Source organism: Rhinatrema bivittatum, chromosome 6, assembly GCF_901001135.1.
Source record: "Rhinatrema bivittatum chromosome 6, aRhiBiv1.1, whole genome shotgun sequence".
Taxonomy (NCBI): Eukaryota; Metazoa; Chordata; class Amphibia; order Gymnophiona; family Rhinatrematidae; genus Rhinatrema; species Rhinatrema bivittatum.
Genome location: NC_042620.1, coordinates 166,260,268 through 166,286,678, shown reverse-complemented (window position 1 = coordinate 166,286,678; position 26,411 = coordinate 166,260,268). Strand labels below are relative to the sequence as shown.

General features: G+C 40.7%; 1 protein-coding gene across 2 annotated transcripts in view; it reads right to left on the bottom strand.

Moving 5' to 3' along the window:
• Positions 1-26,411, bottom strand: part of IKZF2 (IKAROS family zinc finger 2) — a 243,514-nt gene that overhangs the window by 90,923 nt on the left and 126,180 nt on the right. For both annotated transcript variants that reach the window (XM_029606127.1, XM_029606128.1), the window contains exon 5: positions 13,555-13,722. In XM_029606127.1, the coding sequence (XP_029461987.1) occupies positions 13,555-13,722 (168 nt within the window). The remainder of the gene's footprint in view (positions 1-13,554; positions 13,723-26,411) is intronic.

Sequence of the window (26,411 nt, the reverse complement as noted above, 5' to 3'; positions counted from 1 at the left end):
TACTAGCTGGCCCTCCTATAGTGGTATAAAGAGTTCATTACTATGTGTGGCACCCCAGAGGCTCTCTCTCTCTCAATGTCTACTCCCCTCTCCTCTCCCCATCTCCTTGCCTGAAACGGAATTTGTGATATCGCAAATCCTGTTTCGGGCATATCACACAGCTTAACGCCAGGTAAAAAGGTGTAGTTATTTTCAGCGACAGTGAACGTTATGCTATCGCACACCTTGATAATGCCTTTCATTTTCATTAAGCCCATCCAAACCCCTCCACAATCCCGCCCCTTTGAATAAAATAAAAACATTTGCATTTGACCACACGCTGTGTTAAATATCACATGCGTTATGGAGTTTTCACAGGCGTTAGGGCCCTAATGCCCTCGACAATGCCATAACATTTTGATAAATGACCCTGAAAGTAATCATTTTCTGTTTTTCTATTTCTGGCAGTGTACGAGAAGAACATAAATAAGCTAATAGGGCGTGCATCAGGTTTTCTCTCTCGTTTTCTGAAGGCATAAATAAAATTTGTTGAAAGAAAATGTCTAGAGATGATGCTAATAAGAGGTTAATATCATTTTTAAGATGCAAGCTTTTAGGTCTATTTTCCAAATTCTAAGGAAGGGGCCTAGTTGCCAGAAAACCTGCATGCATTTTTTTTAAATCTGCATGCATTTTTTAGTCTTACAAAAGGTAATATATCTATCCAACTGTTTTGTCAGTTTCTGTTTTTTTAACAGACTAGCAAGGTGTATCCTGTTAACTTTCTTAAGGAACCATGACAATGGCTCGCAAAGCTAATATATTCTTGTCATGACTGTATCACACTACACTGGAAGGGAAAACTTAATTTAGGATAACTCCATATTGAACAGCCCCCTCTAACAAACATACCCCTAGATTTATGAAAATGCTATAAATATAGTGGAAATAGCGCCTATGATAAAAGAGGGGTGTGGTTAGGCTAATTACCCTGCTCCCGCATCGCACGAGCAATTTCCGCAAGGTACGATAAATTTATCACACCTGTGCTATTTTTCACTTCACACACTGATTAATACACTAGGGAGAGAGAGAGAGAGAGAGAGATTTAGTTGTACAACTCCTCTTGCTATTCTTTTCCTCCATTATAATGCCTACAAATGTTTACTGATGTCAATATTACTATGAATACCTCAGAATGTTTCTGTTACAACATCCCCCCAAAGCCCACCCCAATTCAAAATGCCCCTCTACAGTGCTACATATATTTAGACTTTTTCTCTTTCTCACCAAAACGTTGTGTGTATAAGGCCCTATTGCAAAATGATAAATGACCCTGATAGTGACTGGAAATTGGGTGCTCCACAATCATAATTTATCTATAAGGAAATTGAAAATGTATGTTTAAGTAGGTGGGCATATGACAGCTAAATACTCCATAAAGCTGTGCTGACTGTCAATTGCAGCTGTGTCAGCCTCTGCTTGAAGATTCATGCATCTATTTTGTTGCTCCCTCTGGGATTTTAATTTCCAGAATTAGAGGGAAAAGCAGGATAATGTGTGATGTTTCAAGACAGGAACAGTACAAGATTAACACTTAGTGGAAGCTTGTGACAGCGATTGGTGATCATGTACCAAACTTCTGATTTTATAAGCTTTACCTATACAGTAATAAATGTTCAGAAAGGTGGGTAATACAAACATTATTAATTGTCCAACAAATGGTAAATACTCAGGATTTTCCCTTGTCTGTGTATGATATGTTTCAAATTTGGTTTGATCTGGTAAAATAACTTATACCATATCTTCCAAACACTATTTATAGAAAGGGGCACTTTAACACAAATTGCCCCTGCAAACTTTTGAATTGTACGAAAGTCAAGATGGCTTCAGCACAGAATTTTCCCCTTGAGCTATACCCAACCGCCCATCCTGACCAAGACTGAATGAAGCCCTGGCTCCAGCAGACCAATCCAGAGTAATGAACCTGGTGATTCTACTTTACAGCGCCCTACCTCAAGCTATCCCACACCACCCTGTAGGTGTCTTAACAAAGTAAAAGCTAAAACTACTACTTCTTGAGCATTGTGAGAACTTGCCTAGATCAGCCTGGAGCTAACACTGTGTCCTAGACCAGAACTCTTTTTCCCTAACTCCCACCAATAAAAAAAAAAAATGTAGTAACAATCTAAAGTCACATGCTAGAAATCAAAGGACAGTCCTATTTGCAGACTATCACTAAAGGATCTCAGTTTTCAAAAGCAAAATGTTGGGAATAAGTTTCTTTAATCCACAAAATATTTGTTGCAAAAATTAGCAGAATGAAAGATCCAGGCTCACTATTGAATTTCAAGAATCTCTCACCTTTTGTAACATTTAAATAATCAGACCATTAACACCCTGTACTCCACCCAATCAGACTACTTTGAAAGACTCATGTTTTTTAGCAGGTGATTCTGAAAGCATGTTTGCCAAAACAACTTCTATGAGATTTTCTTGGTAGAAGCAGAATCTTTGAATATCAGCAACTTCTCATCTCTGACAAAAATATCAGGAAAAGCTACTGTTTTCTCACACAGGAAATGAATGTAAGAAAAAATGTCCAGAAAAATATTTTCAAAATTGTATTCACAAGCCACCATGATATTCTGTAATGTGGTTTGGTTGCTTTTTTTTTTTTTCTTTTTTAATAAGTAGCACTATAAACTGCAAGTTAGCCAATATTTTTTGGCGTTCAAAAGAAGCTTTTGCTACAATTCAGTCTGCAAAGCAGTTTCTCTACTATGCACTGCACATTAACATGAAGATCACTTACTAGCCTAAAGTAAACTTCAAATATTTTCTGCACGCCTCTTCCTCTACTTTTCACCTCTTAGTATATATTACATCATTGTCATGTGAAGAACTGTCTTTAAATCCTAATATAATGCACTATTTGTTCTACAAACAATAGTCAAGGAACAATTTGCATGGTAATATCCTAAACACTAAGACAGTGCTCATTTTTTTGTACGGCATTGACTGACTAGCACCGCATCATTATGCAACTTTCCAAAACTGCCTGCATCTGTCAAAGTAGAGGACTGCCTTAAATACAGAAACGGAGAAAATGATTGCAGATAAGGACCGCAAGGCCTATCTCAGCAGCCCATTCTGGAGGCAATTCCACAGAGCCTACCAGTTCTCAGGTTTTACCCTCACATTCTCCTACCTAAGCATCCTCTATACTTAGCTCATGCTTTCTTCTAATTCCATGCATCTGCAACTTTTTCTGTCAAGAAATATTTTCTTTTGCTGCTCCTGAATTTACTTCCTTTTAGCCACAAATCATGACCTCTTGTTCTAAAACTTTCTTCTGTTTGAAAAAATGCGTGCTTCTTGTGCATTATTAATACATTCGAGACGTGTGGACACACACCAGAGAAGCAGCTGTTTCCTGGCAGCAGGAGAAGGAAAGATGTGAACAGGAGCCAGGAGAACCCCCATCCCACTGCCCCTGCCGCTATGTATCCAGGGCTTAGGAGATAGGTTTGAAGCCCCTCTGCACTAGCTTCCATAATTTATTTGTTAGGACATTTCTATGCCTTATTATCTACGATTCTAAGCGGCTTGGCTTATATAAAGAAATCCATAATTAATTCTGACCAAGGAGGAAAGGATGTGCCAGGAGGAGGGGGAAAAAAAACACTGCCCTGTGGTACAGGGACATTAGAAGGAGAATCCCTCCCAGAAAGCAGGAGAGAAACTGGGTATAGCAGAGAAAGTACAGAAATGATAGTGAAGGGAGACCCACGCACACAGGATTATGCGAGAGGGAAGTAGTGGAAAGAAAAAGACAAATAATAAAACTGGATTCAAAAAAGAAGTTATTGCTTGTCATTTGTACTGTTGATGGTTTTTTGGAATCTGCCTAGAACAGCTCTGGTAATAGGTGGAATACAAATGATTGTAAATAAATAAATAAATAAGTTCCACCCAGAACTAATGGAGGCTACAGGATGTATGCGCTCATCTGTGCACCCAGATATAAGTGTAGATCTGTAAAGAAAAATCCCTGCCAGAATCCTCATGTCTCTGTTGACAAGTCTTGAAAATTTGGGATGAGTTATAAAGGGAATACACACATATACAGACATAGAGATCCGAATGCCCGCTCTCCAGGCACGCGCACAGGCCACTCTCCTGTGCGCACGATTCACTATGCAAATTAGGCCTGGCGGTAAAAACAGGCAAAAGGAGGCGCTAGGGACACTAGCGCGTCCCTAGCGCCTCCTTTTGGACCAGAGCGGCAGTGTCAGCGGGTTTGACAGCCGACGCTCAATTTTGCCGGCGTCGGTTCTCAAGCCCGCTGACAGCCACGGGTTTGGAAACCGGACGCCGGCAAAATTAAGCATCCGGTTTTCGACCTGCGGGCTGACTTCAAATTTATTTTATTTATTTATTTATTTATTTATTACTTTTGGTAACTTTCGGGACCTCCGACTTAATATCGCTATGATATTAAGTTGGAGGGTGCACAGAAAAGCAGTTTTTACTGCTTTTCTGTGCACTTTCCCGGTGCCCAAAGAAATTAGCGCCTACCTTTGGGTAGGCGCAAATTTCTGAAAGCAAAATGTGCGGCTTGGCTGCACATTTTGTTTTCTGAATCGCGCGGGAATACCTAATAGGGCCATCAAAATGCATTTGCATGTTGCGGGAGCTATTAGGTTCGGGGGGTTGGACGCGCGTTTTCGGCCCCTTACTGAATAAGGGGTAACGCTAGCGCGTCGAAAACACGCATCCAATAGAGGATTAACAGTGCACTCTGTCGGAGCACACTGTACTGTATCGGCCCGAAAGTTAGCTGGAAAAATTTAGGGGTAAATTTTAAGAGCTCAGTGGGCGCGAAAGCCAGGAGAGATGCGAGTGTCTCGGGTCGGTGCATGCTACGTGGATTTTTTTAAAACACATGAGTGTGCATGTATCTCCTGGTACACGCATAAATATTTTGAAGGAAAAACGGTGCAGGGTGTGGGCGTGATCTGGGCGGGCATGGGTGTTCCTGGATTTTAGCATTAAAACAGCGCATAACTATTTACAAGTACAAATGCGTACTGGGGTTCCTATCCGTGTATATTTGGTTTCTGCTATGGATGGCATGTAACTATGGGGCCAATGCAATACAGTGCGCTCAGCGGAGCGCACTGTATAACCCACACTCCGACGTGGGTTAAATAGGTGCTAATCCACTCCCAATGCAAAAGGGGGATTAGTGCCAATTTAACCCGCGTCGGACGCAGAGTGAATGAATAATAGCGCTCATCACATGCAAATGCATGTGAATGAGGCTATTATTCATTCACTCCGCATGCAAAAAATAAATGTGCGTCTCAGACGCACATTTATCGCTCAGTTATTATTGACTGCCTGGAGCAGGCGTTAATAGCTGAACACAGGTAAAAGAAGTACAGAAAAGCAGAAAAAACTGCTTTTCAGTACTTCTTAAGTAAAAAATGAAAAAAAACCCAACTCGGCAGAGTCTATCGGCGGCCATTTTCATTACTGGCAGACGGCCAGTTAAGAAAACTGATGCCAAGTTTACCGGCGTCGGTCTTCATAACCGGCAGCCACGGCGGGGTCACGTTAGCAAGCAGGCGCTAAGGTCGCGCAAGTGACCCTAGCGCCTCCTTCCTAGCGCGACCCCCTAATTTGAGTATTGCATGGCGCGCCCCTCCCACCCTTGCAGGTGCCATGCACGCTTTAGGAAAGCGGGCACTGACTTTTCAGTGCCCGCTTTCCGTGCTTTATATTGCATCGGCCCCTATTATAGTAAAACAAATGAGGCTAATTTGCAAGGATTGAAAGGTTGGGGCTAAAAGGATAAAAGTGAGGCAGGTTAATTAGGGGGGTTGGAAGTCCTAGTCTTTACTTGGATAAACTGGGATCGGACTGGGGAAACTGGTAATTGCATCAGCGCACAAATGTAATAAAATCCCACCACTTACGGGGTAGACCCAGTATTTGCGTGCACATATACATGTCCATATAAAATTGTGCATACATGTATGTGTATACTGCCGATTTTATACCATGTGCACATATACACGTGTATGTTATATAATGGCCGTGTCCATTCGCGCGAGCCAGCATGCACGTGTACATATACAACTGCGTGGCTGTTTGAAAGTTACCATTCCACTTGGCTATCTCTGCAGGGATTTCAGCGGCATAATGAATGTCACTGATACCCCTGGCTATCTTAAAGTTAGCTGGATAATTTTCTCCAGCTAACTTTAGAACAGCTCTTTGTCTGTCTTAAAGTTATTTGGCTATGCTGGCAGGGTAATGCTGAAAATCGGCGTTTAGCTAACTTAGCTGAATAGTTGATTCTTCTCTGGAATGACCTGCCCTGCTCCCAAGTTAGCCAGATAGCAGAGTTGCTTACTGTAACAGATGTTCTCCCAGGACAGCAGGATGTAGTCCTAAAATATGGGTGACATCATCGGATGGAGCCCTATCATGGAACACTTTTGTCAAAGATTCTAGAACCGGCGACGGTTGAAGAGCGCCTCACCATCAGGCGCCGGCGAGCGGGGAGGCCACCCTCCATCCTGGGCCCCCGCTAGAACTAAACAACAAACTGAATGGCAGGAAAAAAAAAATACGGAACCAATAACCAACAGCAGGAGGTGAGGGAAATGGAAAGACTGAGATCTATGACCATGCCCCCCCCTTACGTCACTGGGAGCTCCGGTGACGGTTGAAGAGCATGTCACCATCAGGCGCCGCGCGCCGAAAGGGCGCGACAAAGGGGCCCTCCCCTTTGTGCACCCCTTCGTGCAACCCTTGTGCTTGTAAAAAACAAAAAATCTTTTATATTTTTCTTTTATTTAAACTGTATTCCAATTCTTTACCTTTTCTTTTCGCTTGTTAATAATTTTAATTAGAAATGTTCTTTGTATTAGACTATGGAAATTTATTTCCTGCTATTCTGTTTAATGTAAACCGGTATGATTTACATCGGATGTAAGAATGTCTGTATATAAAAATTAAAAATAAATAAATAAATACATAAATAAACTTTGACTGGCACACTGAGCATGCCCAGCATGCCACTAACCCTGCAGCCAGCAGGGGTCCCCCTTCAGTCTCGTTTATAGCAAATGTACGAGCAAAAAAATACAATAATAAAATGTAAGCGAACCCAACTCCGCGGGGTGGCGGGTGGGTTTCGTGAGGACTACATCCTGCTATCCTGGGAGAACACCTGTTAAAGGTAAGCAACTCTGCTTTCTCCCAGGACAAGCAGGATGGTAGTCCTCACATATGGGTGAATAGTAAGCTACAGGCTGAGCCATATGTATGAGGCCAAGCAGCACCAAAAATGTGCAACAGGCACAACAACTGGGGTGCTGTTGGCAAGGATGAGGCAGCCTGAAATTCGCGCGCAGGCCTTTTAAAATCCGCCCCTTAGAGAATAGCCACTGCCATTAGCAATGGTAACATGGAATAGACTTAGCTTTTGGGTACTTGCCAGGTTCTTATGGCCTGGATTGGCCACTGTTGGAAACAGGATGCTGGGCTTGATGGACCCTTGGTCTGACCCAGTATGGCACTTTCTTATGTTCTTATGTTCTTAAATTTCACCATACTTGTCAAAGACAATACAAGCTGCTGCAAGTGCATTAGTTGAGCTGTATCATACAGTGAGGTTTCTTACAAGTGCGCAGACACCGTTGCAGCATTCATCTGATATAACATCTATGATTCATTGTGAATCCTGTGTTGCAGCATCTGCTCAGAAAATAAAATTCAATTTGTTCTAAATTCTCAAATGAGGTTGAATTACTGTTGATTGTAGAGTGAGAGAAATGTTGGGAGGAGTTTCAGTCTGTGTCCAGGATGAAAGTGATTCAAGTGATCACAGCATTTAACAACTCTTTATGCACTCTAAATCCTTGTAATATCGTGATTCTAAAAAAACTTTGTGTAATGAAATTGCTGCCTCTGACACTGCAATTATTAACCTGTCTTTGGCAGAAGGCAATATTCCAGACTGGCTGAAAAAGGTTTTGGTAAGACTATTGCTAAAAAATACTAAACTTGATCTGTATAATCCAGCGAAATATAACGCCATCTTTTTGCCTTTTCTTGCACAGGTCAGGAGTTTCTCAATGAGAACAATGTATTACATCCTTATCATTTTGGATTTCATCAGTAATAAGCTATTTTTATTATGTATGTAAAGTTGTAACCTGTCAAGTATGTTGGACTGAATGGGATAAAAGTATGTTTTACATTAAATTCAATTAGCTGATTTCTGTTCTTTCATTGTCTATGTTGGATGTAATTTCTCATATGTTTTTTTTTTAATGGAAAGCAAGTTTGCTTACCTGTAAACAGGGATCTCTATAGACATCAGGATGAATCAGCCATAAGATGTGAGTGATGTCACTCAACAGCGCCAACAAGGACCCTGGTCTCAAAACTCATGTGTATGAGATCCTCAAAGGAACTTGGGCAACACGATGGCTTGATTTACATGAAAAGCTGAAACTTTTTTGACAGAAACTTGGGGTGAGTGCAGAGCACCACATTGTTGTAGAAATACTACATGAATCGTGAGAAATGAGCTAATACTTTAAACTCACTGACTCTTCTAGCTGACATAATTGTGACTAGGAACATTATTTTCCAGGTGAGGAATTCAAGGAATCCAACTCCAACAGTTCGTAAGGTGGCTTTATGAGTTGTGCCAATACAACTTTGAGATCCCATGGCACCGGCAGTTTGACAAGAGGAAATCTCATATGACATAAGCCTTTCATGAATTTTGATACTAACTTAGAAGTACCAAAAATCTTAGAAGGAGAAAGGGTATACATCTGTGCAAGAGCTCGGACAAGAACAGACTGATTGATTTCTGAGGCAGTGTCCGTGTGGGAATTCCTGAGCATGCTCAGTAGAGCTAAATCTATATGAGCTAGGAGAGAAGAATACATTCAGTGCCACAGGATGATGTTACTCACATGATATGGTTAATTCATCCTGCTTGTCAACGGAGAATGTAACCAACACAAAGTAAACTATAACAGATCTATAATTCTCGCAGAGAACTTAATTTTCATCACCAATTGCTAATGTTCATAACAGTACAGAAATATTCAAAATTCAGAGACATCATCCAAACAGATGGCCAGCAAGACAGACTAGCACTCTTAAACAACAGAATTTGAAAACTTTACATGTTTCTTTTCTTAAAAAATCCTGAAGATCTGCACAAATTTAGATGATTCAAACACCTTGACATCAGATGAACAAACATTGGATCATACCACCATCTCATTTTTACGAAGTCTCCAACTATCAGATTCTAAAAATCCTCTCTAACGTCATCCTATCATCCAGCTCCCTTGATCCATGCTCATCCAAGCTTGCCAGACTCAGAGTATCTGCTTGCATTGCAGAATTGCTGAACCACCCTTTAACTAAGGCATTATGCTAGCTGTGTTAAAAAAAATGATCACTTATCCACTCAACAAAAAAGCTTCCCTAGACCCCAAAGTCTTAGACAACTTCAAGCCCCTATCAAATATCCCACTCCTGGTCAAAATCATTGAAATGTTAACCTTCTATCAGCTCCACACTCTGTTGCAGGAAGGACAACTGTTCGACAAATTCCAATCAGATTTCAGGAAGTTCCATAATACAGAAACGATGCTCCTAGCTCTACTGAATGGTGCCTTCAGGGTCTCTAATGCAGGAAACCCTCTACCCTTATCTTATTCAATTTCTCTACCATGTCTGACACCATTACCAAAATATCCTAAAAAAAAAGGCTTTCAGGCATTGGTATCAAGGGTCCAGCCTTAAATGTTGATCATTCCTAACAGAAAGATCAGGTTGTGTAGGTATCACCTCCTTTTGTGTTAAACCCCTACCCTGTGGTGTTCCTCAAGGATCAATCTTCTCACCAACCCTTTTCAATATCGATGTCAGGGCATTAACTGAAGTAATTAGGAAATCCAGGCTCCATTGTTTTTTTTTTCACTGATGACATTCAGGTTTTTATGCCACTAAGATCTGACAGAATCATAGCCATGCAAAAGATAAACAACTGTTTTGCAGAGATCTGGAAATCGGCCTCCTCTAATAAACTCAAGCTCAATCCCACTAAAAACATCTCCTGCATCACTTAAAAATTAAATTGGCACTGAACAACACCTCTCTCTCAATAAAATCTGAGGACTGAAGAATGGGTGTCTTCCTGGACATCAACATAAACATGGAAACACAAATCACCCCAGTTGCAAGGAACGCCTTCTACCTCCTTAGACTAAAGCAGATAAAACCTTACATGGATAGACAATCTGTCCACTCAGATACATGCATTGGTCCTATCCTGACTAAACTACTGTAATGCATTTCATAGGTTCCCCTCAAAAACTCCTAAAATATCTACAATTAGTGCAGAATGCTGCAACACAGATGTTATCTAACTGTAGCTACAGAAACCACATTGGCAAAGTCCTCTGAAATCTGGCTACCAATCCCCTAATGGGCCCAATTTCAAGCCCACTGCATTGCCTTCAAATCACTGAACGATCAAGGCCCAGTTTATTTGAAGCTTTGATCCAAAAAAAGAGGTGCTACAATAACTCCCTGCTCCCAAAGACTTCAGGCTGAGTGGAACGCATAAGCATGCTTTCTGTTTATTTATTCTCAGACTCTGGAACTCTCTCCCGACAGGGGGCAAGACTAGCCGGTGACATTCCAGTATAAAGCGCTGTTTCTTCCACAAAGCTTACTGCTCTTAGCTAGAAACACCAACCTCCTACTCATCTTTATGCTCAACTATCAGAACATCCCTGTGGCCGTCCTAATGTTCCTAAATACTATCTCATACCCATCACCTCCCTCTGGCACTTTGGCCCTGAACCCACTATTTTTCTACCTTCTGCGTTGTCTAGATATTATGTATTATGTTCAGAATATTTATTTTGTATTATTTATGTATTTACTCTATGATTAGGTACCATGAATATGTTTATCTATTCTGTATTATTTATGTAAATTATTCAGTTAATCTGCATCTCACTCTGCGTACTCCAATAGGAGAGTGATTAAGGAATCCTGATAGTAATAATAATAATACCTTAGGTATACTCCACTCAATGAATATCTTGATCTGCTACTTCCTGATCCAAGGTCTACTTGGGGTCACGGTAGCACCTAAGTCTGTCTGTAAAGATGCTGTCTCTTCCTGCCATGTACATGGCTCTTAGAGTCATCCCATGAGAGATGGCCCAATTTAATATCTATTTATTAATTTAAAATCTTGTAAATACTACTTTCCCAGGTGTATGACATCTGAAGCGGTTAACATGTGCAATCAAATTGCCTCCAACATAATATATAAACATACATAAGTGTCTTTATTTAGTTTAAAATGAATATAATAGCATTGAGCATGATATATCTAATTTAATGACTATTATCTATGTATTTAAACAGAGAATTGGAGGGCTACCTCCATTCCCTTCAAGCCTACCGATAAACAACCTCTGTCAACCAAGGACCCATTAATTCCTTTTCGCCCACCCTGTCAATTTCCCAACAAAAAAAGGATAGAGCCTTTTCCTCCCTGCTTGTCCAGGTAGAATATGACCAATATTTTTGACCACCTAGTAGAAGATATGGTCAATATTTGTGACCACCTAGAGGTTTCGACTTATCTGGCTGTGATTATCTGCCTGGGATCAGCAGCCACCACTTAACCGGATAACTATTTATCTGGCTAAATAGTTAGCCGGCTAAGTGGTGGGAGGGGCAAGGATGTAACTGTAACCAGCTAACTCTGATCAGGCCACAGACCTGTCATAAAGTTATCCGGATAGACTTATCTGGCTAATTTTTAGATAGCTCGGTATATTCAGGAACGCAACTGCGCTGCTCAATGTCCAGGCTGTTAGCTGCATAGGTTTATCCAGATAACTAGGTAGGCCACGTAGCAGATAAATATGGACCTCCTTATTCCTGAAAGCCTTTAGAGCAGGGCTTTCCAAACTGTGGGTTGGGACCCCAAATGGGGTCCCAAAGCCTTCAGCTGGGATCACAAGTGTTTCAAATGGCAGTAATTTGCAGGCACCAGCAGTAGTAGCATTAGTAATAGAAATCAGCACGGGTACTTTGAGCTGGCAAGCACTCACAGGTCCTGTGGTGGCACTACCCTTTCATGAGTTTCTGTGTTAACAGGAAGCCCTGCATGGCCCATGAGCTTACACTAACCCAGAGGCCCTGTACTGACTTTAATTAGTAATGCTGCTGCCACTTCAGGATACGGTTGGGCTTGAGGCCAGCCATAAAGGGAGGGGAGGGCTGAGTGTGCATGGGTCGGTGGAGGGAGAATGTACACCTAATTTGTTTTGGCCATCCTATGGGGGGGTCAGATGAATTTTCAATTGCTAACATGGGGTCACATTGGTTAAAAGTCTGGGAAGCCTTGTTTTAGAGCCTTCAAAACTTCCCATAGCTCCCCATACTTCCATACTTCCATACTTCCCATAGCTCCCCATACTTCGTGTCGCCTGCTTATCTGCAACTGTGGGGCCTGGGAAATCCCACCTGCAGCATCTCCTCTTTCTTTCAGCTGGTGAAGCCTGGTGAGTCCCGCTAGCACTGCTGCTGTGGCCCCCAGATAGCTCCCACCCCATCTCCTCTGGTTGGCTAGCCCCGCTACTCCAGCAGACACCAGCTCTGCCTGATGTGGCCTGGGAAACCCCACCAGCAGATCCTCTTCTTCAGCCTTGCCAGTTGCTTCTCTACCAACACTTACAGTTTGGGGTTTTCTGCCTGTCTGTTGCTACACGCCACCTGAGAAGTCAGAATCATGGATAGATGAACGGACAGACAAAGCAAAACCATATACGCTGTTTTATTTTATAGAACAGGCTAAAAACTAAAGCAGAGGAAGAGTACTAAAAAAAAAACAGGCATGCTGACATTTTGAGGGAATTGCTGTATTAAGCCCGGATTTTTCATAGCAGTATAGAGCTTCAACTCGCTTGAAGCCATTGTGATAGTCCATACACTACCATTTTTAAAAGAAATACATTAATTACTTGCAAAATTATTTCCTTTTTAACACTTCAAAGGCATTGGCACTTCGATATGAAAAACCTTTAGGACTTTAGTCTGAAAACCCACGTTCCTTTTCTTGCTTTAATTCTCTCAATGCACTTTCTAGGAGAAAAAGAAAAACTCACATATGCACCGATCAAGGCAAATTCACAGCTTGGTAAACTGTTCAGTTCACCATAAATTCTCCTTACACCAAGCAGAGAAACTATTGCCCACTCTAGTCCTAGACCTCCATAACAATTGCTGGCATAACAGCAGGACCATTCCATGCCCTAATGCAAAAAAAAGTGAATTTCACCATGCAGTCTTATTTTGCTTCAATACATGTTAGGCCAAATCATATCGGTTGCTTAATATAGAAAGACAATTACCATTAAGATATAAAAGCTGACATTTGTTTCTGGACATGAGTGCAAGAGAGCATGCAAGGAGCAAAGAAGCATCAAGGAGACTCACCCGAGTGTGTCCTCAAGTGCCCAGTGAGAGCATCCCTTCTTCGGCAGGCATAGCTACAGAAGGGGCACTTGAAGGGTTTTTCCCCAGAGTGCAGCTTAATATGCCTCAGCAGATTGCCCTTCTGTGTAAAGGAAGCTCCACACTGGTTACAGTGGAAGGGCCGCTCACCTACAGCAGAAAGAAAGCAGGGCAGCATTCAGTAAATGACAAACACAGGCAATATGACATCACTTGGAAGCAGCTTAGAACGTTTCAAACTCTGTCGCTAACAAACTGCTCTCTCCCTACTCACACGCACCACCGGTCACTTTGCAAACGCCGCAGAAAACTGCACGTGCTATAGTTCCTAAGCCAAAACAAATTACATGTGCTTTTATGTGAAAACCATGTTTATTGCATAAAAGTTGCTTATTTCCATTTAAAAACAGGACTGCATTAGAAAGGTTTGTGCCAGTGGTACTTTTCCCATGCCATAGTGAGGCCTCCTTGGATATACACAAGGAATTTCTATTGTGCAGTAAGATGTACTGCAACTCGATGAAGACACCCTTACTGTAGGAAAAATATTTTCTGTAGCATACAAAACATGTATCCCTGTAAAACTGTATTAACATTTTGCAGTAATATGTATATATATATATTAGAGAAGTGCATTCATTTTTTTCATTTTCATTATGAAAAGAAATGAAAAAAACTGTCAAAAACAAAAAAACAAACAAAAAGAAGTTCAACAAAAATGAAACAAAAAGTATATATAAATAGATAGATGTAATATATAAATAGATAGGTAGATGGATACTTAGATAGATATGAATGAATATTGCAATGGAAAAAGAGGAAGAGTCTGATAGGGAGAATGGAGAAAGGTCTGTGTATGGTAGCCACATGAGGGCATGAGATCTCTGTACAGAAGCTTCAAGCCAGAAATGTCTGCCATGCATATGATTTCCAACTGGCTCCATTTTTTCCAGCACAAGTTGATTGAATTCTGGTTGCATGCTACTGCATTCACAGAATTGTGTTCTGCTTTTTTACGGAAAGTAGTCTTACAAGTTTATGTATGCCAAGGGTGGCCAACTCCAGTCCTCAAGAGCCACAAACAGACTGGTTTTCAGGCTATCTGTAATGAATATGCATGAGATTTATTTGTATACAATGGAGGTAATACATTCAAATCTATTGCATGCATATTCATTGGGGATAACCTGAAAACCAGGCCTGTTCATTGGTCTTGAGAACCGAAGTTAGCCACCCTTGATGTATGCATTAAGGGTAAAACCAGGCCTAGATCTACCTGTTCTGAAAAACGATGAAACCAGTTGGAAATTCTAGCTATAGTAAGACTCTTAAAACCAATTTCATCTCAATAGCAAAAATGTTTTTTGTCTGGAGCAGCAATAACTGAGGACATAGCCATTATGATTCAAATGACTGGAGACTCCCAAGAAAGGATGAAATACCAAACTGAAGTCCAATCAGATGTTCACAGGGCAGTAGCAATATTCCTACACCCCAAATGTGGCATTACTATAACAGTATGCATCACTCAGTTCATGCAAATCTTTGTATGGTAATCACAAGCAGCTCTGCAACCTCATTTCCACAAAAAATGAGGTTGTAGAGCTACAGTAATTGACATTTAGCCATTTCAGATCTTTTTATTTTACAAACAATAAAAAACTTTGATACTTAAGACAGCTCCCCTATGAGGAAAGGCTGAAGAGGTTAGGGCTGTTCAGCTTGGAGAAGAGACGGCTGAGGGAGGATGTGATAAGATCATGAGAGGTCTTGAACGAGTAGATGTGAATCGGTTATTTACACTTTTGAATAATAGAAGGACTAGGGGGCATTCCATGAAGTTAGCAACTAGCACATTTAAGACTAATCGGAGAAAATTCTTTTTCACTCAACGCACAATAAAGCTCTGGAATTTGTTGCCAGAGAATGTGGTTAGTGCGGTTAGTGTAGCTGGGTTCAAAAAAGGTTTGGATAAGTTCTTGGACAAGTCAATTAACGGCTATTAATCAGGGAATTGCCACTGCTATAAATTGCATCAGTAGCATGGGATCTTCTTAGTGTTTGGGTAATTGCCAGGTTCTTGTGGCCTGGTTTGGCCTCTGTTGGGAACAGGATGCTGGGCTTGATGGACCCTTGGTCTGACCCAGCACGGCAATTTCTTATAGAAATATAGAAATGACGGCAGAAGAAGACCAAACGGCCCATCCAGTCTGCCCAGCAAGCTTTCGCACTTTTTTTTCTCTCACATACTTATCTGTTTCTCTTGGCTCTTAGTAACTTTTTTTTATTCTATTTCCCTTCCACCCCCACCATTAATGTAGAGAGCAGTGCTGGAACTGCATCTAAGTGAAATAGCTTAATTTAGTTAGGGGTATTAATCACCGCAATAACTAACTGTTCTTATGTTCTTATACTTTTTAGCAACTTCTCAAAAAAACCCAAAACTGGGATCTGAAAGGGGTAAAACATTCAGGACTCTTAGTATAGCATCTAGTACAAAGAAGATGTGTTAATATGTAAGTTCTATGTATTTGGCCATCTCTCCTTCACCCAAAGTGATTAAAACTCACAAGAGTCACTGAAAGTTGAAGGAAGGCACTTTGACTTCTAAGTAGGACTAGCTTTAGTGCCAGCTGTGCCCTGTGCCTCTGTGGCTGTGGGTTGTCCCACTGAAGTGCTGCAGATGCAAGCGCCCTTTTAAAGTCACTGCAATGTCCCTGAAGCAACAACCATGCTCTCTGTGGCCAATGGGTGTGGGGATGGGAGGTTGGTCATCATGGGAATGTTGCAGCAGTGTCTCTTTAAAGATATCCACATCGCCCCGATATGCAGCGGTGCCATGCTCTCTGTGGCTGGGCTGGGGGTGAAGTCATTCCCAAAGTGCTGCACAGACATCCTGAAGTGGCAGTGCCCTGTGCGGCCACACAGGCCACACACCCCTAAACAGGTACACAAAAATTGTGCAGAACAACCTCTGTTCAAAATATAGATCATATATCAACATCAGAGGAACACTCGGCAAGATTATAATGCCACCATAATTTTATTTAATTTACAGTTCTTTATACATACATTAATTACCCCTAAACGTGGACCATATGCACATATATAAAATTTCAATAAAACATGTTACACCATATCACATTTATACTCATACCATTCACACCACTCATTCATAAAGTACATATTCAGTGCATCTATATATCCCTATACAACATTATTATGCTATAATAAACATACATATAAAAACAATCACCAAATATAGCTATCTGAAACCATTGTCTTCAAAAAATCCACTAACAATTTTTTATGTTGCTCCCGACGAGACTTCTCGTTTCGCCTGACTTAACAGGCTTCCTCAGGGAAAATTTTTTTTTACTTTGTATACTGTGGAATTGTAAATTCAATAGTAGTAGTAGGTATATTGTGATAATGGTGATTGAGGTTTAAAAATTGGGTGTTTATGTTTCAGAAAATTTTGGCGGTAAGATCCGCTCGTGATATAATGAAGTATATCGGGAAAAGCACATTGTGATAAAGACGTTGGTTATATTTTGGAAGGAGGACATATATAATAACGCTGCTTTGGTGGTAGAAAAGAATTTGATACAAACTGATAGAGAGAGATACAATAACTATATGGATGGTAAGCATTTATTCTGATGCTATTAAATTTAGGATTGGTTCTGTGAGAAGGGTTTAATGGGTAATACATAATTTCTTTAATAAAATATATTTTTTGTATGTATTATAGTTACAACGGAGTATGGGACCATTTTGCATCTCCATTGAATTGACAGAATATATGTTTTGGAAACTAATACATCACAAGAAGCATTGAAGAAAATATACTTCAAAAAATTCTCGTAATGGTTTATGTGATAATCTGGGGGATAAATAATAAATATATTGAATTTACAATTCCACAGTATACAAAGTAAAAAAAATGTTTCCCTGAGGAAGCCTGTTAAGTCAGGCGAAACGAGAAGTCTCGTCGGGAGCAACATAAAAAATTGTTAGTGGATTTTTTGAAGACAATGGTTTCAGATAGCTATATTTGGTGATTGTTTTTATATGTATGTTTATTATAGCATAATAATGTTGTATAGGGATATATAGATGCACTGAATATGTACTTTATGAATGAGTGGTGTGAATGGTATGAGTATAAATGTGATATGGTGTAACATGTTTTATTGAAATTTTATATATGTGCATATGGTCCACGTTTAGGGGTAATTAATGTATGTATAAAGAACTGTAAATTAAATAAAATTATGGTGGCATTATAATCTTGCCGAGTGTTCCTCTGATGTTGATATATGACACACACCCCTAAAGCCAGCCCTGCCTCTAGGGCAGGGGTGCTCAATCAGGCCCTCGGGACCCAACTCGCCAATCAGGTTTTCAGGAAATCCACAAGGAATATGCATGAGATAGATTTACATATAGGTGTAATTAATTGAGGAAGGGACACATTTAAGTGTGAGAAGTAGGATGTACTGAACCTCTTTGGAGGTTATAAGAAAACAGCTAGTAAAGTGACTGGGACGCTAGAGAGAAGACAAGGACCACTTGATTGAATTGGCCAAAAACTATAAGAAATCAGGACCTTGCCCCAGAAACAATCTGTAAAAGAAAAGCAGAGACAAGGAGGAACTGCAGGGAGGATCAAACCTTCTCCCTGTTAATTCACTGTGAAGCACAAACAATCCTCTACTAAAAATGGCACAAAATTATATTACATAATATTAGTTCAGCATTGCCAAGAAATTCACTCAGTTTAATCAATGATACTGAGGTGGCTCAGGGTGATCATGTGAGATGATCTCAAGGTAGTGAAACAATGTGATAAGGTGATGGTCAGAGCCAGCGGGATCCTGGGGTGCACAGTGAGAGGCATAATTGCAGAAAAAAGGGCGGTGATAATCGGTGAAACCTCAGCTAGAATACTGTGTACAATTCTGGAGGCTGTTCCTCCAAAAGGATATAGACCGTCTGGAGGTGTCCAAAGAAAGGCTCACAAAATGGTGCACAATTTGCATCAAAAGCCAGTGAGCCTTAAGTACCTAAATACGTATACCTTTAAGGAGAGGAGAGACAGAGAAGATATGAGAGAGGCATTTTAATACCCCAAAGGTATACATCATGTACAAGAAGTACTTCTCTTTCAGAGGAAAGAAAGTTCTAGAGCAAGAAGGCAGAGTATGAGACGCCAGGAGTATAGATTCAGGAGCAGCATCAAAAAATATTTCTTTACTGAAAGGGTAGTGGATGCATGGAAATGCCTCCCAGTGGAAATGGTGGAGACTAACATGATAACAGTATTTTAAAAAGCATGGGATAATCACAGAGAATCCGTAATTGTGAAGAAGGGAAAGGTAACTTTTTTATTGATATTGTATTGTCACACATGTTGAATACTGGATTACCGGATAGAAAGGCATGATCCAAAAAGAAATTAAAGTTACAAAATCAGAAATCATCTGGGGGTCCGTGATGTTGTTACCAGGAATACGGATCAGGACACTAGATGGGTCTCATGGTCCTCGATTCTTGTCATGTTCTGCAACAGTGCTAGGAACAGGCTTGGGAGGTTGCAATGCTGTGGCCAAGCTATCCTTCACTCTTTCAGGAGCAGAGGAAGGGAGAGGTGATAAGGACAAAATGAAGCGAGGAGAAAAGCAACATGACCTAGCAATTCTGAATGCCTTGGGATAACCAGGTAAGAACAGCAGACCACAACTCCCCAAAAACCAACCAGGTTGGTGCCAGCAAGTTGGTGGTAGCTAAGTACTGTCCAGTAAGGTCACTGGACCAAGGAGGTCTAAAGATCAATAGACACACTAGCTTTGGCAACTGTTTAGACTGCTGCCAAGCTTGGTAGAAAGACATAGTGGAGGAGGCTGGGTATTGAATTTAAGTAAGGAAGAATGCATGGTCATCATAATAACTAGAAGTACGAGTTGAAACACAGGCAGGTAGCAGAGTCTGTCTGGCAGGCTATGCAGGAAACATAGGAAGCCAGAAGTTCAGGCAACAGCAATACTAGTTTGAGATGGTAGCAACTAGTTCTATCTGGTAGGTTAAAAAGTACAGTAAAAACAAAGGTGCTCACATAGCTATGCAGGGGACCTAAGAAGTCAGATTTGGGCAATGGTCACACTAATACTGATATCTATTTTGATCATTACAAAGCTTTGCGGTTAACCATGGAAAGGGAGGGGGTGCTCGGTGTGAATGAAGTGGAAAATTTGTATACGCATCTGTTCAAGATGATAGAGTACAAATGAGAAAGACTTACATACGGAGAGAGATCTTACAAGTAGTCATGCACTATGGCTGGTAGATGGGATATATCTTTGCAGTGCAAACAGTAATAACTGGGCAGACTGGATGAATTGATTGGTCTTTTTTCTATCATCATCTACTATGTTACTATCAAATGTAGATAATAAACCAAAAGGCACCTTTTATTTTTACTTTCTATACGTGACTCAAAAAAGACAGCCTGAAAGCTGTTCTCTGCAAAAATAATTATTCAGTATCAACAGGCTGTTCTAGCCTGTTGATACTGAATAATGCTCCATATGTCCCAACGGTATAGGTTTCAATCAACCCGACGGCAGCCGGTGTTTCGCTGCTAACTGCAGCTTCGTCAGGGGTGGTAATCTCTTCTTCTGGGACAACAGGTCTCACAATATTGTCTTTTTGGCTAGAACAGCCGTGATACTTGTGACATTAATTAAGCTTTACAGTCGATACACTTATTAAGGTATCGTGGTATTAACCGTGACAACAACGGATAAAGTATACATTGAAGGCTCACGGCTCGCAGACTGTTTGCAAAAACATTCAACTTTTATAAGCTCCTGTCAGTTGTGACATTGTTTGATGCCATTCCTTCCAGCTGTGATATTTCCTTGATGCCGTTTCAGATGGATTCTAAGAAGCAGTGATAAGCAGCAAAAGAAATCCATACCTTCATTTTAAATATCACAGGCTATACAGCCGGTTATCATATCTGACTATACAGCCGCATAGAGCCGCAAATGACGAGTAGACCCAACGGTTCAATTGGGTCAGGTTGAACACATTGTAGGCTTGCTGATGAGGTCTCTTAAAAATCTTGAAAATTTAAGAATTTATTAAATTTAGCAATTATAATTATTTTTGCAGAGAACAGCTTTCAGGCTGTCTTTTTTGAGCCACGTATAGAAAGTAAAAATAAGAGGTGCCTTTTGGTTTATTATTATTGATGTATAGGACCCATTGAGTGCTCTTTTTGTATATTGACTATCAAATGTTGCCCAGGTATTAATATGTCCACACACATAAGTTTAATAAAAACTTCTTTGCCTGATGATACTAATTTATTATATTTCAGCTAATCATTTCTCTATAGGACACCGGTCACTAAGAACATATTTCCTTTTTCCCAAATTCAAATTTTATTCCATTTTTCAATAGGCTATATAGTACAACTAAAAGGTTCACTATTTACATCATTGGTGCTATCCTCTATTTTAAAGACACACAACTATGGTCTTTGGGGTCATCCTGCACAATCTGGTCCTCAGAATATATACAAAAAATATGTATGAGAAAAATTTGCATACGATGGAGACAGTACATGCAAATATATCTCATGTATACTTAGTGTGGGTATCTTGAGGACCAGATTGGCAGGGTGGTTCTCAAACACCAGGTTGAAAAGCACCGTTCTGTGTTTATGGTGCACCACTCTGGTCCACGAAGGCTGAAAATAGGCCTAATTTCCAGAGTAACCAAGTGATGCAAATTATTCTGGCAGTTCACCCAGATGTATTCAAATGCAAGTGATGGGAACAGCTGAATATTCTTGGTGATTACCCTGAAAACTAGACTTGTTTGCAGCCCTCGAAAACTTGATTTGAGCATCCTTGCTCTTTATCAGTGGTTTCCAAACTCTTACCCTCATGAGCTACCAACAGGTCTGGTTTTAATCAGAACCAAAACATGCAAATTGGCTTAATGCAGGTTGTATAAATATTCATTGTGGATATTCTTAAAACGAAACTGACTGACTGCCCTTGGGGCCCAGATTTGGATACCACACTCCTATAAGTAACTTTAGTATAATTCAGTCCTGGGGGAATTCTGCACTACTATGGAACGCAGAATTGCCAAATTCTGTGCAGAAAATGGCAGAGGAGACCCCAACATGCCACAAATGGAGTGAATGCCGTTCGTGGCAAAGATGAAGGCCCCGGCGTATTCATGGTGAATACGCCAATCCCGGTGAAGATGAAGGCCCCCACATGCCGTGGGACGCATTCCGCTTGCGGCCTAGATGAAGGCCCCAGTGACAGTGAATGTGTGTAGAGAGGTGTGTGTGTGAGAGAGGGGAGGGGGAGAGAGGTGTGAGAGAGGAGAGGGGAGGGGAAGGGGGGTGTGAGAGAGGGGAGGGGAGGGTGAGAGAGAGCAGGGGGAAAGGGGTGTGAGAGAGAGACAGCATTGGGGAGGGGATGAGAGAGAGAGCAGGGGGGTTTGAGAGAGACCAGGGAGGCTAAGCAGGGGCGGGTGAGAGAGAGCAAAAAGTTGAGAGAGAGCAGAGGGGGTGCTTGAGTGTGGGTGCCAGAGACAGGGAGCCTATATGAGGGGATTGTGAAGGAGTGTGTATGTGTGTAGGAGACTGGGAGCTCATGTGTATGAAAAAGGGATCGTGTGTATGTGAGGGTGCTAGCCTTTGTGAAGGAATTGTGTATGTATGAGTCAGAGCCTGTTTGAAGGGATGAGTGAGAGAGAGACATAGGTAGCCTGTGTTAGGGTATATGCATGAGAGAGAAAGGGACCTTGCGTGGGTGTGTATGCAAGAGAAAGGGACCATGTATGAGGTGATGTGGGTGTGTGAGAGAGTGAGGGCGCCTGTATGAGGGTGTGTGTATGTGCAATAGAGAGGAAGTATGTGTGTGAGAGCGAAAGGGACAGAGGGAGCTTGTGTGAGGGGCACAGTACTGAGAACGGGGTCAAACTCTGGGAGTGGCGATAGAATGGAAGGGGTTGAGACTGGAGGTGGAGGGCAAAGATACTGGCAGGTGGAGGAGTTGGGGCCTGAGAGGGCAAAGTGGCCAGGGGAGTAGGGAGAGCAAGGGGAAGGGACAATCTTACAGTGAATTTCTAGGAAAATTCTGCTCAAAATATTTAAAATTCTGCATCTTTAAGCAATAACTTTCTTCTGTATTAATTTAGAATGTAATTACTTAAAGACTGTATGTAGATTGTGTTATTTTGACCAATATAAACTATGCAGAATTTTGTAGAATTTTTAGTTTTTATGCACAGAATTTTAAATTTTTTTCAGCAGAATTCCCCCAGGAGTAATAATTGCACGGAAGCAAGGGTGGCTCACTCATCTACTTATGTGCTGATAATGTTTAAAGGTAAATAAAATCTGTGAGGGGTTTCTTATCAAGGAGATCTTGCCAGTACTTCTGCACTTGCTTGAGATATTCTTTGCTATCATAGAAAACATTAAGGAAGGGACTCTCGGAAGCCCCATACAACATATAACTGGCATTATTTTAAACCCAGGCATGTCTGGGAAATTAATTTCAAGAGGCATTTCATATTTAAACTACAAAACTTTTACCATTCTTTAATTTAACACAGGAATGTACAAATCTGTTCCTACAGAGGCCAATATTCAAATAAAGATGAGCTCCTAAATTTAGGTACCTAAAGGCCTGATCCATCAAGGTATTTTCCCATAGACTCAAAATGGAAGAAAAGCTTTAGTGAATCAGACAGTAAGTTAGGTGCCTATTTTCAAATGAACTTGGGAGCCTATGGGAGGCATACTGAGTAAGGCGGCCTGCCAACAAGTCATTTCATTAAAGTTAGATGGATAACTTGTCTCAGATATTCAGTGGGTAAATGTCACACTGAATTTACACGATTAAAATTATTTGGCTAACTTTAGCCGGATAACATTTAAATCTTACTGACTTTATATGAATATAGCCAGTTAGGTCTAACATTATATAGTCTTGTGTGGCCAGATAATTTGCAACTTACCTGGCTATCTTCAAAAGATATCCAGTTAATGGCATTGTTTTGGGGGAGGGGGAAGAAAAGAGCGGGCCTGCGGCCTGATTCCCACTAATACTCCTCTACCCATGTGCAAGAAAATGCCCTGCCAGGCTGAGCATCCCCCCATTCTGCCAAACCCCTCTGAATAGCAAAAGAAAAGAAGTTGGGGTCTGTTTTTCAGCTGCCCCCTCCCTGGATCCTCATACAAGGCGTCTCCCTCCCTCCCCCCGACCCTACCCCTCATACCTTCCTGGTACCTTGAAAAGGTAAATTTTCAGCCTGCATTGCGGTATGCTGCCTAAATTTAGGACAGCTATTCATTTTCATATATTTAGGGACCTCAGTTAGGTGCCTGAAGCTGAAAATCAGTGCTAAGCTCCTAATTTTTCTCTGCCCTAATTCCACCTCTCTGCCCACCTACTTTTTAGGCACCTAAATTCAGGTGCAAAGTGAAACTAGAAACTTAAAATTAAACATTCAGCCCTACTAAATTTACAAGCAGACTAATTTAGAAGCCTAACCCCCAAAGTTAGATTCCTAAACCTTTTCAAAAGTGACCTCTTAGAGTAACATATAGGTCTGATCTTTAGGATAACCCTAATGAATATTAATAAGACACATTTGCATATGTTTCGTTTAAAAATAATTTGTATATTATAGCAATCCTGAAATCCACACTGGCATGTGACCCTTGAGGACTGAAGGTGAATCCCTTTTATTTTACATGGAATACATCTTGTGTTTAAGAACGCACAACATTTTTTGTGGCTGCATATGAAAAATATCCATTTTTAAAAGCTGGCGCACCAGCTGTACTTGGGATGCTGCTGGTCACAGTCCTCCAGGGCCAAAGGAGGAGGCTGCTATCACAGGGCTCTAAGGTTCGCTTTTGGCATCTAATACCCTTGCACTGGCCTTGGGTCCTCCACACCTGTCCAGTGTGTATTGTCTGCACAAACTCTTTCTATTTCATCCAGTATGTAGCTTCTCAGTACTATAGGTAATGAGAAAAGAATGTGTTGGTAAAACAGATGTCATGTAGGTCTGGGAACAGTCAGAGACTGCTTGTGCATTCCAAATAGGTAAAAAGAGTGAGTGTGCTGTGCATGTATGTGAAAGTAAGAGAGAGTATGTGTGTGTGTGAGTATGTGAGAATGAGCATATGGGTGAGAAAGAGCATGTGTGTGAGTGTGTATATATGAGAGAGAGATAGGAACAAGGTTCAGCACACTCCCTCTCCACCCTACACACACTAATCCGTGACACTCTTGAGGTAAATTGAAATGAAAAGTTCCCAGGTATGGAGAACTGGGTATTTATTTTTAACTTATTAATTTTCATTATTGGGTGTTATTTGATGTGTCTGCTGTTTTGAAATACTTTACTGTTTAGGAAATTTTAAAAAATTGTTATGAATTTTCAATTAATGGATGTTATTCTGTTTGTTAGTTGTTTTGAAATATGTATTCTTTTTATTAGTATGGTTTTACTATTATGATTTATGTTTTATATTTCTTGATTTTTTTTGTTTGATATTTTATGAGGAATGGTGATGTTTCTGTTTTTCGATTATTGCACTGCATGTAGAATCAGGTTTGTTGCAGTTTCCAATTCAGTTTTTGCTTGCATATTTCTATTTTATGGTTTCTATTTATACTGTATTTGGTGAGGGTCATTGAGTGTTCTGTATTTTTGACCTTGATGAGATATTCTGCTGGTGTGTAGGGATATATAGCAACTTGGCTTGTTCTCTTTTCCTAATAGGAGGTGTATTGGTGTTTTAGGGCCTAGTGTAATATTTGCAGTGTTACCTTTTTATAGATAAGGATGTTAACATATAAGTGCTGGCAGTTAACACTGTTTTTGTATGGGAGGTACACTATATTGTAATTGTAATTCAATTTACTTACAGCTTTCTGAGGGTCAAGTCCATACCCAACATGCATTACAATATATAATATATATGTTGCTATAAGTGATATTTTTACCTCACAATACTGTACTAAGCATGTCCTTTTTCATGTAAAATCTTCTTTTATAAATGCATACTTTTTAATTAGACGTGGAAAGGATCAGAGTGGGGGGGGGGGGGGGGTGCAGGGCTCTAAGGTTTGTCTATGGCACCTAATACTCCTGCACTAGCCTTGGATCCCACATCTGTCTAGGCTGCTTTGCCTGCACAAACTCTTTCTATTTCACCCAGTGTGCAGCTTCTCAGTGCCACAGGTAATGGAGAAAGAATGCAATAGTAAAATAGATGTCAATTAGGTCTAGCAGTAGTCAAAGACTAGTGCAGCACTTTAGCACACATGACCCAGCTTTTTTATTCCTTGTGTATTTCTTGTTTAGGGACTGAATTCACCAAAATTCTGCTTAAATACAGGAAGGATACCTGCTACTAAATAAAATATGTGTGCATGTGAATACATGTCCATTTTAAGAAAACAAATATGTCTTGCTCCATAGTTTATGATATCTTTTTCCAAAAATATTTTTAATAGATGAAATCTTGTTTTTTTATTTTAAAAGTGGTCAAGTCAAAGATCCCCACTTTAATGGCCTCTGGAAGTATGGGGGTATTTTTCACAAGGACATCCAAGTAAACTCTAGTTTATGTGCATAAATCACATTCTGAAAATTAATTGGGGGGCTGTACAGGGAAAAGTGCAGGCAAAACCCTATTTTGGGCATTCTTTTGCTGCACTCGTGGTTGGAGCTCTGGCAGGGGGGGGGGGGGGGTGGAAGTGGAAAAGGGAAACATTTCTGCA